Below are 16,136 nucleotides of genomic sequence, written 5' to 3' on the forward strand. Positions count from 1 at the left end.
TCACTGTCATAGGAAGACATTTTTCTCACCAAGAAACCTTTGTTACATGAAATGCAAAATTCTCACCTTTGAGCTGGATTTTTTAAACAAAATTTTTTGATTATAGTATATGAAAACACATGTGTACAGTTACCTTCTCTGTATCTACCTAATCTACAAGAGAAAGACTACTAACCTGTGCAAAAACCCTATCATCAACATCAAAACAAGGATATAAATGACCTCAACTACTAGAAACTAGACAATGCAATGTAAAACCTTCATTTCACAGAAGGTTTTTTTTTCTGAAGAATATCCCAGTTCAGTGAAAACCAGGAGAAATTTACATGAGGAAATACCAAAATTTATAGTGCCTGCAATTATTATGTATATTGTTAATTTAACTTGTCTTAGAGACACCAGTAGATACTAAAGATTATAAATTATTCTGAACAGTTTATGAAGTAGCATTTAGACTGTACATGAACAAAACTTTGAAAAACTGATGGAAATCATTCCCAAATCCAGGAAATACTACATACATAGCATGTCCTTACTTCACTTACATGAAATGAATGCATTTAGCATTTCTGAGAACCGAGCCAACACTGAACAAAGTAAGTCATCGTGGCTTTGAAATACAAGTTTCTCCAAAACTGTCTTCATCTCTTGGTAGCATATGTAACTTGGAAAGGACACATGGCACTGTACTTCTTCTGAACACCAAAAATCAGTGTGACCTTGATTTCTCTTATCAGCACAACTGTATTGTTACAATTTCTACGCCATCAACTTGGCCGTGATACAAGCTGAGGGGGCAAACCAGTAAAGGTACACAACCTGTAATCAGCATAGCTTGTAGGAGTTGAGTGCTGTCACAGACTAGAGTCCTGGAGAGAATTTTGGAGTGTAAATGTAATGCAACACTTTAGTATAAATTTTTATGTTATACTTTAAACTGCAGGATTTGTATTTTCATAAATTTTTAAAATCCCTCAAYAAAATGTCATGTATTATCCCCCATTTTTAGAAGCTAGACTGTAATTAAACAAATGTGTATGTTGGATCCACAAATTGCTTTGAGTCCTAATTGACAGCTCCTTAACTGAGTGCCAAAATAACTTTCCCACTCCGTAAACACTAAGTCTCGATTCTTCAGAWGAAGTGTGCCTTTTCCAGTTCTCTCTCTGCCTTTGTTTTCAATGACAACGTGAAGACCGGATAATTTTCAAGTTTCAGATGTTAGAACTGGAAAACAATCCTGGTTCAAAATACCTAGGTAAGTGTTTAATTATTAAATTCTATTGAAGAGAAATGGAATATGCTTGTTCTTACCTTGGTAGAAAGACACTTTCCACTACATAGAAGTCYTGCATAAGAACATCTCTGTCTGGTTTTGATGTAAGGCTTCCTACTGTGTATCCTATTCCCAACTGGATAGCGCCTTTAATAGCTGAGGATGCAGTCTGTGTAGAAAGTAAGAATTCATGCATGAGTTTGCTAAAAGCAGATTTATGCTCCTTATAAGTAATATTATAGCTAAACTATTTGATCATTTTCGTAATAACAACATCTTTTCGTAATAACAACATCCTGTCATCTTTAACATCCTAGAACACAATGAAATAACTGATTTTTAATTAAAACGTTTAAAAAATCACTATACAGTAGCAAAATCTACAAAAATCAATTATCTGGTTTTACAAACTGAAACTGCCCAAATAATTTAGACATTGGGTTCTAACCCTGCAAAGTATCACAGAATGGCAGATTTGAAGGGAGCTCAAGAGGTTCCACATTTCTTGACAAAACCATGGTCTAAACAAGACAGCCAGGAACCCTGTTAAGCCAAATCTCAAAAATGCCCTGTGTTGGGGAACCCACCAATTTTGGGGAGAGTAGTCCACTGGCTGATTGTTTTCACTGTGAAATATTTCCACTTGTGTTCAAGTGAAATACCCCCAGGACTAACTTTAAMCCATTATCACTCATATTTTCCGTGTGACTCCTTGTAGAAATGGAGTCTCTGCCTCCTTTGTAGCCACTTTCAAATACTGAAACGTAGTGATAAGCTTCCCCTCAACCYTCTTTTTTCAAGACTGAACAAATGCAGCTCTTGAAGCCTCTCCTCACATATCAGGCTTCCTAGTCCTTTGATCATCTCTGTGGCCCTTCTATTCACCCTCTCAAGCCTGCCCATATCTTTTTTGAAGAGTGGGGACCAAAACTGACCATGCTATTTCAGATGTGGCCTGACAAATGCTGACAAGAATGGGGTGACCTTTGCTGAGGATGCCCTTGTTGAGGCAGCCCAGGATCTCTCAGGGTTCCTTTGCTGCTGCAGCACTCTGCTCACTCATATCAAGCCTGTGGCTCACTGGGRCTCCCAGCTCCCTTTCCACAAAGCTGCTCCCAGCCTCGTGCTCCAGCCTGTGCTGCACTCCTGGATTATGTTTTCCCAGGCATAAGACCTTACACATGTCCTTGTTGAACCTCATAATATCCTTATTTKCCCACTCTCCCAGCCCACACAGGCTTTCCTGCAGGGTGGCTCTCCCTTCCAAAGTTCATTTGAACYCTGAGTGATGGCAACTGCTCTGSATKACCACTTTTGAGGACATGGAGCAGTGATGGGCCCAATTCCTGSGGAACCCCACTTGTGCCAGGTTGGAAAAGGAGCCATTTACCCCCACTCTGGGTGCTGCCTGTGTGTCAGCTCCCCACCCACCACATGGACAAYTTGTCCAGACTGTAAATCCACAGCTYCACCAGGAGGCTGTGGGAAACCACCGAGAGARCCTTGGAGAGACACAGGTAGGCAATGTCCACGGCCTGCCCCACATCAGCCAAGCAGGTAGGTGACTGCTGCGGAAGGCAATCAGGTGTGTCAAGCACAATTTGCCCTTGGTGAATCTGTGCTGGCATTTCCTAATCACGTGCTTTGTCTGACTTGCCATGCCTCACAGGAGGATTCTTTCCATAACATCTTCCTTTGCCTTAAGTACCAACCTTTAGAGTGCACAGCCGGACCCCAAACTCCACAATATTGTGATGGCTTCAGCCATCAGTAACTGAGGTRTTACAGAGCTGTTTCTTGGTTRGTGAGCACCAAGTCCAGTTGTGCCTCATTCCTGGTTAGCACAGCTAACATTTTATGAGGGAACAGTCCTCTACGCATTCCWGGAGCCTGATGGATGATGTGACCTGCAGTATTGCTCTACCAACAATGTCTGGATGGTTGAAGTCACCTTAAAGACCCAAGATCTGTTATGTAAARCTGGCTTAAGTGACCCAAATATTGCTTCCTTGCCCAAATCCTCTTGGTTTGGAGGTCGGTACAGATGCCTTATCTAAGATCCCCCTTGGAGATGTCCCTTCTGATCCTGACCCAGAGCATTTGATAGGGCTTCCATACTCACTGCAGTTGACTACCACATGTTCAAGATTCACTTTAATACAGGGCACAAATCCTCCTCCTCCTCTACTTTCCTGCCTGTCTTGACAAAACCTACAGCCATCCTTTGTGATCCTCTTAAGACATTTCCAGACTAACTATACATTCAAATTGCTTCCAAAGTTTCAAGCAGCATGCATTATAATCTGGAAAAAACCAGTCACGAATTCCAGGTGATTGGAATGTCAAAGCATCACAATGCAAGTTTATGGCTTAAATGCTGATTCTAGACGCAAATGTATTTATTACATTCTGCCTAACAGTCAGTGCAAGAGGTACATTGACTGTAGGAAACCCAGAGAAAAATTAAATTGATAGGGAAAGCAAAATCTCTCCATAAAATCTAYCCTTATAAGTGTAATGACTAAATTAAATGGCCCGAGCTCATAGGACAGAGAAGGCTTCAAACCAACTGCATGAAATTATCATACTATGCATGTGTGAATTGAGACCRTGTTGGAAACCTTCCCATGCTGAATAGACAGTCTTGCTGCAAGGATTAAAACAAATGGCAGAACTGAGTCAAAATTAGAGACTAGTCAAGAAAGGAATTTTCATGAAAAGATGGAAAGCRTGAATAAAGAGAACCATTGCACAGGGAAAGCAGGAAGGAAGTATCTTCCCTTGCATAATCACCAGGTTTGACAACATTTTTGGTCACTGTTTTTAGATTTTACCTCCTACCCACCGAAAAAGCAAGAGACTAAGAGCAGAAGCAAAGAACACCAGAAGTTTCATGATCTGAACCACTTCAGCACTTGAACAGAACCATTTCAGAAGTGGAAATTACTTAAGAACTGGTTCAAGAACACAAAGCTAATTTGCTTGAAACAGTATATACTCGAGTGGCTGCTTATTTTTAGAAAAGACATAGATGTGTAGTTCTTAAATAATTAAGACTGCACACAAGCAGAACTTATACTTGCATAACAGTTTAGAACAGGCAATTCAGTGGGAACAAACAACACTCCATTCTGAAACTGCTACTTCRACTACTAAAAAGATTTGGCTTTGTGTCATAAGAAGAGTCACATTTTTCTTTCCTTGAAAGGCTTCTATTCATGAATGATTAATGCTCAACAAAAGCTGTAATTATGTAACTTTGATCAAACCAATACACATAGAAATAGTTTCTGCTTCATTGCTGGATTCCCATCTTGTTCRCTGCCACAGCAAGTAACTGTCTGAAAGAACAGCAGACAGTACAGTACAACGAAAGACATACCAATAAACGCTAAGAAAACCCACCRAACTCCAAAAAAGCCCAAGACAGGTAACCTGGCAATGTGATTTCAAAAAGAAAACTCTGGGTCATCTTTCAAGCTCATTAAAAAAAAGAAATCTGTAGTGTTTTTTTTTTCAAATTCAAAAGAAGAGCTATAGACATGACTGAATACATGGCCTACTACAATGACACAGACCTTTCCCACAARGCTACCTCCTTGTTAATCTCTGCTCCTGTTCAAGTGTGTCATTAGTAACCACCCTTCATCTCTGCAGCAAACAGAGCAGTTGGTTTAGCAGAGAAACAATGTTATGAAATTATTGAGGACACTTTAATAACTTCTTTGAAACAAATTGATAGTGGCTACAGTACGCTGAAGGCAACTGCTAGCCCAAACTCAATTCTTTGTCAATCACTAYTAACACCAAAGGTTGGTCATCCAGCATCCCCTCAGCAACTGACAAGTTTTTGTTTTCACAATCCATAAAATAAAAACAAAACAAGCCTTGGAAATTATCTTTAAGACATCACTTAATTTTTTTTATCATTAAATACAAGGAAACGATAAAAAAGCTATTTCTCAAGCCTTGGGGAGATGTCCTTGAAATATCCATTTTATTACTATGGAAATGTATTTAGTGGAAAGTGCAAATGCATCTGGAAAAATTGAAGCACCTTCTGGCAATTTTCCTTATTCAGGCACCTCTTTTAATGCCCRTGAAGGCAGCAAAACCTAGTTTCACACCTAAGTCCCTTATTTCAATTTGTCTTGAATACTCGCCTGCTATAGAGCAAACAATAACATCCAGCACCCTACTGTGCCACGGGTTTTTTCAGTCTTTTAGAGACTGAAATAAACTTTTCTTCCTATTAGACTCATGAAGAGGTTCAGAAAATGGCCCTAAGACCATTTATCATCTCTAACAGTGAAGCTGAGTGTGCACAGTGACAGTATAGTGATCATTTAGCCTATTATCAGCCTTCTGAAGATCAAGAAATATTAAGGGATGAGAATAASCATCAGGATAAACAAGAATTTTAGGTTATGAAAGTGATTGAATTTGTAGCAAATGGTGCACACGCTGATAACTGTCTTTGTTACATAAAGGGGCACAACAAAGTAAACTTCTCCCATCCTCATTGTGCTGTTTAGAATATTACTGTCTACTGCACAGGTGCTTTGATATTTTTATCCCTGCATAAAAACCTTAAGCTGTCTTTATTATGATGAAACACACCTTTGCCTCTTTCTGTCAAAAATAACTATATATTTTTTCTACATTTGTCATGTTTGTTTGCTAAAAGAGTTTGTAGATACAAAAAAATACATGCAGACTCAAAGAATAACAAGTTACAGGATGAAACACTATACAATATAGAACACAGACAGGTATATGGAATATTTGCATCACTGATAACTATTTTAGCACTCAATACACTGTTCTCTTATTTTCTCTGCAGATGGGTCTTCGACTTGCTCTACATTGCTCTAAGCTGAAATCCTTTTTCGGAGTAGCAAAATTGATGAGAATTTAAAATCCWCTCAAATCAGGTCTTAAGTTTGCACATGACCCCACAAATAAACTAAGCAGGATTTAGACATTGTTTTTCCTACAAATAATCACTTTTACAGGTAGCCCTGTAAAACTTTAAGTCATTATTTTCATAAAATAAAGGTGTTAATCAGACACACATAAYGCATATAAAGGCAGTTCACAATCACATAACCAAAAAAAAATAAACTAACTGAAACTAGCTAACAATTGTGCAAGTTAGGGACAAGACTATTGAAAGGATTGAAAAATCCTTCAAAGTAAATGAGAAAAAAAAATTCAGGGATGGCAAAAATATTGATACTATAATTTCAGAAAGTCTATGATAAATTGGCCAATAATTATTTCCATTGGCTTGTGAAGGTTGTAAATAGCTGGCAAACSTAACAAGACACTAATCTGTCAGTAAATGTACAGAATACGTTGTACATAAAGATGTTAGATATTGTAAATAGATCTACTATTTTAAGCAAGTGTTTTTATATTTTCTCCATAGCTGGATGGGACTWTTAATGGCACAAATCATTTAACAAACTGTGAGCAGAACGGAGCTGAGCAGGAATACACAGGCTTCATCTAACTTAATAGAAGTTCCCCTCTGCAGCCATTCACTGTTATTTTTCTGTTCATCTTTCAGCTCTCAATTGTTTTTTGCTAAATCTATGTGCATTTCCCACAACATGCTCATGAAATGTAACTCTAGCATTCTTAGCTCCTTCAAAAGTAGGCATCCTAGGGACACCCTTTAGGATGTCATGAATGTGAACTTTGTCCTTGTTTATGTGTTCTCCTCTTTTACAACTCMCTTTATTGCAGCTGAAGTTTGACCTATGAAATTTCCGGGGCAAAGACAGTGATTTTTGCAGAAGACATCTGGTTTATTGCAGGTGCTATAAAGATGAAGAGAAATTAACTCTGCCTCAGAAATTCTACCTCATTATCACTCTGGAAGGCAAAAAGATATTGCCTTCTTTACCTTCTCTACTACTGTCATTCAAACAGGTTTTAAAATCTGCTTAATGAAATGGCAGCCACCTAGCTACCACAATTTTGTGTAAGAGATCAGGAGAAACAGACATCTGAACAGAAGCCTTAACTGGTTAACATTGCTTYGCTGCCATGCTTCCCAAAAAATAGTTGTCACTAGTTAATTTCTCCCTGCTACTGTATGTGGAGAAGGCAGCTTTCTCACTATCCCACTCTTCTCATTTGTGGCACAATGAACTGGACTGGAGTAGAGTACTGCCTGTCTTCAGGCAACATTCTCAGGGAAATAAATAAAGGAAAAGAAAGAAAAATATTCATAGATCTCACTTGACCAAAATGATTCAATCTACATGGCTTATACCAGCTCTGAATTTTGTGCTGCGAGTAGACATTTGTTCATCAGTTTTACTAGTTACCATAAGTACCAGGAATCCTCCCATGCTATCACTTCCAAGCACACCGGTTTATCTTTTTCTGACTTGTGAGAAGATAGAGCCTGCCATAAATTGGCGTAAAGTCGTAAGCCAAAACATCTGAGAAGAATGCCTGTTGAAAAACAATACATTTTCTTCAAGCAGTATTTAAAAAGAGCTCACTTAAARTATTAGGAAATTGCAATTAGATGCAGGAGGTACATGTGGTTATTGCCTAGGTCATTGCTTCTAACTAGATCTGTCTTGTCTTTGARAGCCTGCTGTGTTTACAGTCTCATTGAAACAACACTCCTTGCAGCTGCTTCTACTAAAGCTTCTGAATGGAGGTGGCTACGCTATCTCAGCATGCTTTTTGCAGCTGCCATATAATAAATCACAAACAGGRACATACAAATAGCCTTGCCAGAAAATCCCATTAAAGTAACTCATCTTACTGTTTCTCCACAACTTGTAACCATGGTTCAACTACAGACACAGKACCCCTTCAATTTTCCTTCAGTTCACACTGTTCTTCTCACCAGCAAATATTTGTCCACCTTCTGTAGGTCACACTTCATGAAGGTGGGCTTCTGTCCACCATGTGTGTATTTGTGTCCTTGTTCAGCTCAACTGCAATCAGAATGATTTTCTGATCCAAGCTGAATCTGATCTCCCTTCATCTTCCAGAATTGGATTCAGGTGACTCCATGGCTTTCAATTAATTTTGCCTCCATCTCAAAACACTTATGCTGAAACTTCAGGAGCCATGAACACAACCACTCTGGTTGTTCTATCTTTCAGGAAAAGAATTTGGCACCTCTGCGCTTGGAAGCAGCCATAGCTCTGGGCAAAGTCACTAAAAACAGCCATATGTGTACTTTTGTAGATGCATAAAATCTGCCACTGAGCTCCTAGTGCTGCAAAACCTCCAGTGGTGAAGTTTCAGCATCTACCCTACCTGCAGGCATTAGATGCAGGGCACAGGGAAATGCCAAAAGTGATGGGGAAATGCTGCTTGCACATGTTTGCAAGCTCTAACAATAGGTAGCTGGCTTCCTTTATCCATGCAAATTCCCCTTGCTCCTGGCAAAGTGACTCATATTTACAATACGCAGTTTTGAGCAGCTTACATAAAGTGCTTGTAATACGCTAAACAGAAGAACCGCAAGGTATGTAATGACAGGAAACAAACCCTAATTATACACTTGTGTGGCAGCCTCCAGTATAAACCCAGAGACTGGCAATCCAGTAGCAGTTTTTCACAAGTGCACATTTACGTCTATTTTGTTTTCTGGTGTGATTTTCTACAAACTTCATGTGCTTTGACAGACCTGTCTGTGCCTCGTTCTTGCCACCATCCTAGTATTAAGCTTCAGGTTGCTACTGAAATCTGATTTGACAGGGAGCAGACTCAGGGATGGTGTGATTGAYGACATTGCAATGCAAAAGCTGCGTGTGTGTCAGCAGCTTCTCATAACAAAGTCTGCAAAATATGGAGAAAATGAAAAAAAGTAGCAACTGCTAACTACAGAGGCCAATCACAAGGCTGTGATGAATATCCAAGAGAAACTATAGTCTGACGACCAGGTTTTTCTCTTGCTACTTCACTTAGGATCCTCAAGAATACAACAGAACAAATAACCAGTCTCTCTGATGTCCCTTACCCTGCTTCTCTCTCAAAAAAACCCCTTACAACTAAAAACCCCACAAACCCAAACACACWGAAAAACCAAACAAAAACCCCAAACCAAAGGCAAAAACCCACAAGACTAACCCATAATAACCAACAAAAAAAACCCTSCACCCTGAAAGTACTGGCCACAGTTTGTACAATTTACAATTCCTTTGATCTCAAAGTTATTTTAATCCTCTACCTTAAAAGCTGTCTTGAACATGTGTCTGTGAAGTGTCTCTTCCATTAACTAAGTTCTTTGATCTGGGTGACTGAAATACTTTATTGTTCATACTCAGACTGTAGCAGCTTCTCAAAATTTACAGATAGAGAGTAGTTTCAGATTATGATGTTTGTAGCAAATGCATGCAGCTGAACAGCTCAGCAGCCCACCTTAAAAAACACCATTTAAGAAAGAAAAGCACTGGTTTTCAGAAGGAAAAAAAAGAAGCCAAACAACCTAACAAAAAATCAAAACCACTAAAACCTGCAAACCCAACAAACAGAAAGTTGTGTTCACTCTTCTCTGAAGACTTTGACTAGATAGAAGAGCATTTCTGTCAGAATGCAGTAGCAGAAAAACTGAAAGCTAAAAATGAAAAGAGTAGAATGAAGAAGCATTATTCATAATAGAAATCATGCTCTGTCCTGGTCCAGTTACGCATTTCAGAGTCTGAAAGGATAAGAYAGCAATGCTTGTGCAAGGATTTTCCCAAGGGTGTAGAAAGGTAAGAAATTTCTGGGAACTTTAAGGTGTTTACATTCATGCAGCTGGCAAGTCAGCTGACTACTGTAGGAAATCGTATAACASGAGATTCAATTAATTCAGATAAAGATGTTACCTATCTCTGACCTGAACAAAATAATAAAGAAAAAATTTCGAGAGACGAAACTGATAGCCTTATAGACTACTTATTATGCTGARAAGCTTTACCATGGATGAAATCCAGAGATGCTCTCCTGGAGAAAAGTTTGTTTTCACCTAACTGACATTAACTTAAAASTAGTGAAAACCAGTCATTACTACAGAAGTTAGAAAGAGACATGGAGATCTCTTATAACAAATTCACATAGATTCAGGAAAACATGGAACATATYGCATTGCAAAAATTCTAGAGGTCAGAAATAAACTTTTCCACTAGAAACAAAATTCCTGGTTTTCCCCATGATGAACAGATACGTAACTTCTTTGGGAACTCTGCCAAGGCAAAAAATCTACAAGCCACAGCACAAGCCAAGCTACTGACATGTGGTTTAGGTTTCGGTCATCTGGACCAACCTCCCTGGTCAAGCAGAGCCTTCAAGATTTAAGAGAAAGTGCTAGGCTTCTAAGGAATTTGGCTTAAGAAAAGAGAGACATTGTTCAAAGTGAGGCACCAGGCAAATATATACTACTAGTTAGCCCTGCATGGATAAATTATAAGTTCATAATTTATTAATAGTTTATTAAAGTAATCACAAAAAGGAGGAGCATGGTGACAGTATTTGGTAATAATATTAAACTACGGGACATGCAACACAGGATCTTGAACACAGAACAAATGAAGATCTTGAACAACAACAATTATATGAAAAGGAAATAAATTGATATAAGATATAACAGCTGGTGGTTCAGGGACAGAATTTGGAGATGACAGTCACTGTCATCTGTCAGTGTGATGTGGCTGTGAATCCTAGGTCTTGTCAGAGGTACTAGCAGTAAATACACAGTAGAATTTGTGCCATAGAGAGAAGACTTTATATGGCTTCCTCTGAAAGTCTGTGAATTCATAGTTGAAAAGGAACAGAGAAGAGCAGGTGGGATTACTGGGGGAATGGAACTTTACCTGTGGCTACTGGTAGTCTAGTCTAGCAACATAAGCCTGCAGAACTGTTCACTTCAGGTGCTGAAATTTTCTTCCTTTCTCATACTAATTGTCAAGAAAAATCTAGACTTTTATATTTAAAAGTCATAAACTGGGAAATTTAAACTAATGGTATTGAAAACAAACACTGTTTTCCTTCGTTTCTGAGAAAATTTTCCGGAATGCTAAGGTCACTCAGGTAACTGCCAGAAAAAGGAGTGGGAAAGGAAGTACCTTATTAATCTTGATTTTGGCAGCAGCACTGTAAGCAACACCCAGAAATAAAAAACTCTCATCATTATATGTACTGCAGAAGCAGGTGGACCTCTGCTGGATTACAGAAATTAATTTAAAAACATAATCACAATTTCTTTGACTTGATCTGTCAAAAATTTATCACATTCAGCAGCTAAAATTTGGTTGTGTAAGTATGTATAGAAAATATACATATATATTTTTATTATATTATATACAATTAATATAATACAATATAATTATATACAATTATATAATATATATATAATATATACAATACATATATATATAATTATATACAATTAATATTAATACAATAATAATATAATATTATATTATATTATATATTATATACAAACTATATTATAGCCCTGCTTAGTTAACAAAATTGTTAATGGACCTAAATAATGCAGGTTACAGACAATCAGTGTTAGAAAAACAAATCCCAAACCACTTTCAGCAATATCTAAAAGGACGGTCGATACATGCTTCCACACAAAATACGTCCTCTCTTAAACATTCCTTTYTAAAATACACTTAGCAAACAAATATTAGTCTGCTTGGCGAAGCACTAAAAAGGTGCTTTGCTTGCTTTTTGGGTTTGTAGTCTAGACCCATCATATAAACATTCAAAGCATTTGGAAAGTTACTGTACTAAATTTCTCACAACAGTGTTTATGGCCAGAGATGTTTCTGTTGCTAAAAGCAAAGAATTTCTATCAATCAAGCAAGATGGTGTTCTTTAAAGCTGGACCTAAAAAGCTTTAAATAGTCAGCTCTRCAGTGGGTAGGAATACTTTATGATTTCACAGAWGGGATAAAGTACTTTCAAAAACCCCATGGAACATGTTTTATTTGTTCTCGGTTTTAGTCAGTTCTGAAATATATTTCACTTATAGCAGGTRTGAATTACCAACACAAAGGGAAAACATACATACAGTAAAAAAGTTCAAAGTTCTACTTACCTTTTTATATGTTTTCTCTTCATTTGGCTTTCCAGCAGTAACATCTCCATTTTCAGTAACAGACGACATCTAACAACAAAAGCTTGAGTTATAAAGAAGGTACTTGCTTTACAAAAGTAACTGTTCAGAAAATTCACAGAATTTATTAACAATTTTTGCTACACCCGAACTGCTCAGACGACAGTAAACTACCAAGATCAGTGATATATCTAGGATATTCCTCTAAGTATTTTCCACAGACTGAAAAAACAGCACTGCTCCAGGAGTATGTCCAGCATATGACTGATCCTGCACAACTGTGCTTCTTTTTCCCACACCAGTATGCAACAAAATCCTACTCCTCAACCTAAAGCATGAGATGTTCTTGAAAGGTCCAGTGGTGGGCAAGATTATGAAGCTGGTGAGCCAGATATTCAGTCTCAGAAGTCTAAGGTCCTTGGCTCTACAGATATGTTTTATCTCCTTAAAGTAGTAAGGAGATCACAGAATCACACAGAATCACAMAATATTCTGAATTCRAAGGTGATCCTTGAGATCTCAAAGATCACTGAGTCCAGCTCTTAAGTAAACGGSCCACACAGAGGTTGAAGCCACAGCCTTGGCATTTTTAGAACCATGCCCTAGCCATTCCACATTGCATCTTCTCACAGCTGTAAAGCCATGCTAGACCAAGAATAAAACCTTAAGCTAGAGATCACCTTGGTCAGACACATTAAGTATGATTGCCAAAGTAAACAAAACAAAAACTACAATTACATTACAATTTTAAATCTGTCTAGATTTATCAATACATTCACAATGGAATTACACTTACCCTTACGAATAACWGGGCAGGTCATCTGGAGCTGAGAGAAGAGATCAAGCCATACATTGGTAGTGTTAATATTTTCCACAACCTATTATAAGAAAAATCTGTCATCACTATGCTTCAACAAATTTACATCTCACAAAACAGATGTAGATTTCCTTTTTTTACCTATTCTTCAGTCCAAGCAAACACTTAGCTATTAGTTAGGCTTTTCAAGAATCACATCAAATAACTTGGTCACTATACTTAGAACTTACTATACTTAGAACATACCATAACTTGGTTAATATACTTAGGAACTAGCAGGATTACACAGGAGGGAATCAGTGCAGTCTATTTTCCTTTTGCCCTAGATATTTCACCCTTGTGGCATAAGCAACTCTAAAATAAAACATTTATGTAGAGCAGTACATATGCATGCTCTGGAGCGTTGAGTAATTACATGTGTAATTAATCTCATAGCCTTATAATCTCCAATCACTTACAAGAAATAGCTGTGACTGTTTGGAGGACAGCACATTGAAAAGATTACAAACTCATTTTGGAAGTTTTCCATAATGATAGTCACTATCAACCAAATTTCTGTGTGTAATCTTGTTGTGAGACCATTCTCATAGTTAAAATTATTTGACTAAACGTATGAGAAAACACGACATAATCAGATGCTATTTGATACTTCGCTAGAATCAGCTCTCCCTTCCATCTTCCACATCCATTTTAAGCCACACTAGTAAAGCTATTCTTCAGTTTAATTTCCCAAACATAAAAACCAAAAAGGACTCATTTTGTCTTTAGGCAGCACAAATAGCATCTTGTACATAATTAAAAATTGGTTAAAAAGAAGTAGTCTCAAGTCTTATTCACTGAATTTAATTTTCCATTACTCTAAAGTATATACTTAGCATCCCCAAGAAACCTTTTCATAAAAGCTTTCAAAGTCAGTATTTTCCTTCCTCTAACAGTATTGACACCACATGATGTTCTACTGCACACCACCTTTCTAAAATATGAGCACACACATTCAGCAAAAGCCAAACATGAATGCAACATGGGAGCTTTCTCTGAGTAAGTTAGCTGAGGAAAGYACTCATGCCAGACATGGAAAAATAGCCTGTTTTTTTTTCCCAGCATAGACAGACAAACTAATCAAGAACACTTCATTCATATGAAAATATACCTCTGTAATCCAATTCTGCCAATGATAGGAAAACAGACAATGAGAGACCAAGTTCACTAACTCCCAAGTACAAAAACTCATACACCATTAAGAATACAAATTTTTCCTGTATGTGTAGGCTTATTTCCTGAAGGCATCTATAGATTTATTTTGGTTCTAATCTTTTGAGAAACAGATCATACAGCTCTATCTTAACTGGAGTTAAGATATTATATTATGAAACAATCTTCAAAATCTTTGCTGTGAAAACCATCTCTTGTTCCATGCTAACTATTATTTGAAAAACATGCATTACTTTGGGTATATTTCTCCCTGCCCTAGGGCTACTGAAATGGTACACAGGCACCTTCTCCCATGCTTTATGATGTGCACAGCAACAGCCACTGTCTCAGTTCTGAGTCTCAGTTCTGAACCTCAGTTCTCATGTTTAACAGCTCAAAGACAGGTCACAAYTTACAGACTTGGATTAACTTCCAGGCTAAGCTACAACTATTTATTTTTTTTTGTTACCATAGCAGGAAACTACTGTAACTAAAGCTTTAAATCTCTGTATGTACCTGACAAAGAAAATCTCACAATAAAATAAGAAACAGGGTAGGGGTGGGTAGAGGAAGAAAATATTATGTTTCAAAGATACTGTAGCATGCTGACTTTGTCGGGATAAAGTTAATTTTGTTCACAGTAAACTAGCATGGGGTTACGTTTTGGATTTGTGCAGGAAACTGTTGATAACTCAGGGATGTTTGCTGCTCTTGCATAATGCTTACACAGCACCAAGACCTTTCCTGCTCCTCACAGCACCCCGCCACTGAGTGGGCTGGGAATGCACAATGAGTTAGGAGGGGACACAGACAGGACAGCTGAACCCAACTGACCAAAGGGTTATCCCAGACCATCTGGCAGCCCACAAACCTGAGGGAAAAAAAAAGGCAGAATAGTCAAAGTGACAGTTTTTCTTCCCAAGTCACTACTAGGTGCGATGAAGCCCTGCTTTCCTGTGGATGGCTGATCCTGGCAGCTTCCTGCCCATGGGAAACAGGGAGTGAATTCCTTGCTTTGCTTTGCTTGCATGCACAGCTTTACCAGTTAAGCAGTCTTATCTCAATCCCCAAGTTCTCTCACTTTTACCCTGTTGGCTCTCTCCCCTGTTCCACCAAGGGGTAGCCAGTGAGCCAATGCATAGGGCTCAGAGGCTGGCTGGGCGTAATGCATCAGAGTGAAAGATRGCTATAAAGATCTCCTCTTTAGCTTCTTAGATGCTGTCATCCTATCTGATGACAGAAAAAAAGAGGAACATTAAAGTACAGTAGAGATTTAAAGAGTATTTTTCCAAAATGCACTTGAAAAGCTAACACTTTGGTCACAAATCTTATGTGCAGCAAAAGCTGACATGTACAGTTCCTGAAACACAGGCTTACAGCCTTTAGTTCCAGTCTTCTGCTCTGAACACCTCCTTGTCCTAAAAGCAGACTTAAAAAAAGATCACATCTATCCAATGTATGCTTCAGACAAAAAAAAAAAAATGTGTTTCACAGTTTAGTTTCTCACACTAGAATCACAGAACCACATGATTCTTAACTAACATAAACTGCCATTTCCATCACTCTAGGGGGAAAGCACCGTATGCWTTTTCCCCTAGAGCTACAGGGACACCTTTTTAATTTCGCTGATCAGCCAGAAGCCCACAATGTTAACACCACCCTGCCCACCACATAGCTGGAATTTTGAGAACTGAGATGACAGACAGCAAATGTGAGCTTCCGACCCAGTTYTGAGTTCTTGAATTTTTAATTCCGTGTTCCTT

At 38.1% G+C, this 16,136-nt stretch overlaps 1 protein-coding gene across 4 annotated transcripts in view; it reads right to left on the reverse strand.

Annotated features, from left to right (window-relative positions):
* Positions 1-16,136, reverse strand: part of PIP5K1B (phosphatidylinositol-4-phosphate 5-kinase type 1 beta) — a 93,756-nt gene that overhangs the window by 47,834 nt on the left and 29,786 nt on the right. For all 4 annotated transcript variants that reach the window (XM_057365547.1, XM_057365548.1, XM_057365546.1 and 1 more), the window contains 3 exons: positions 13,162-13,243; positions 12,348-12,416; positions 1,315-1,445 (listed from right to left, as the gene is read on the reverse strand). In XM_057365547.1, coding sequence (XP_057221530.1) covers positions 1,315-1,445; positions 12,348-12,416 — 200 coding nt within the window. In that variant the 5' untranslated portion in view covers positions 13,162-13,243. The remainder of the gene's footprint in view (positions 1-1,314; positions 1,446-12,347; positions 12,417-13,161; positions 13,244-16,136) is intronic.

The sequence above is a fragment of the Malurus melanocephalus genome, unplaced genomic scaffold, assembly GCF_030028575.1.
Source record: "Malurus melanocephalus ecotype Western Australia unplaced genomic scaffold, MMel_1.1 scaffold_54, whole genome shotgun sequence".
Taxonomy (NCBI): Eukaryota; Metazoa; Chordata; class Aves; order Passeriformes; family Maluridae; genus Malurus; species Malurus melanocephalus.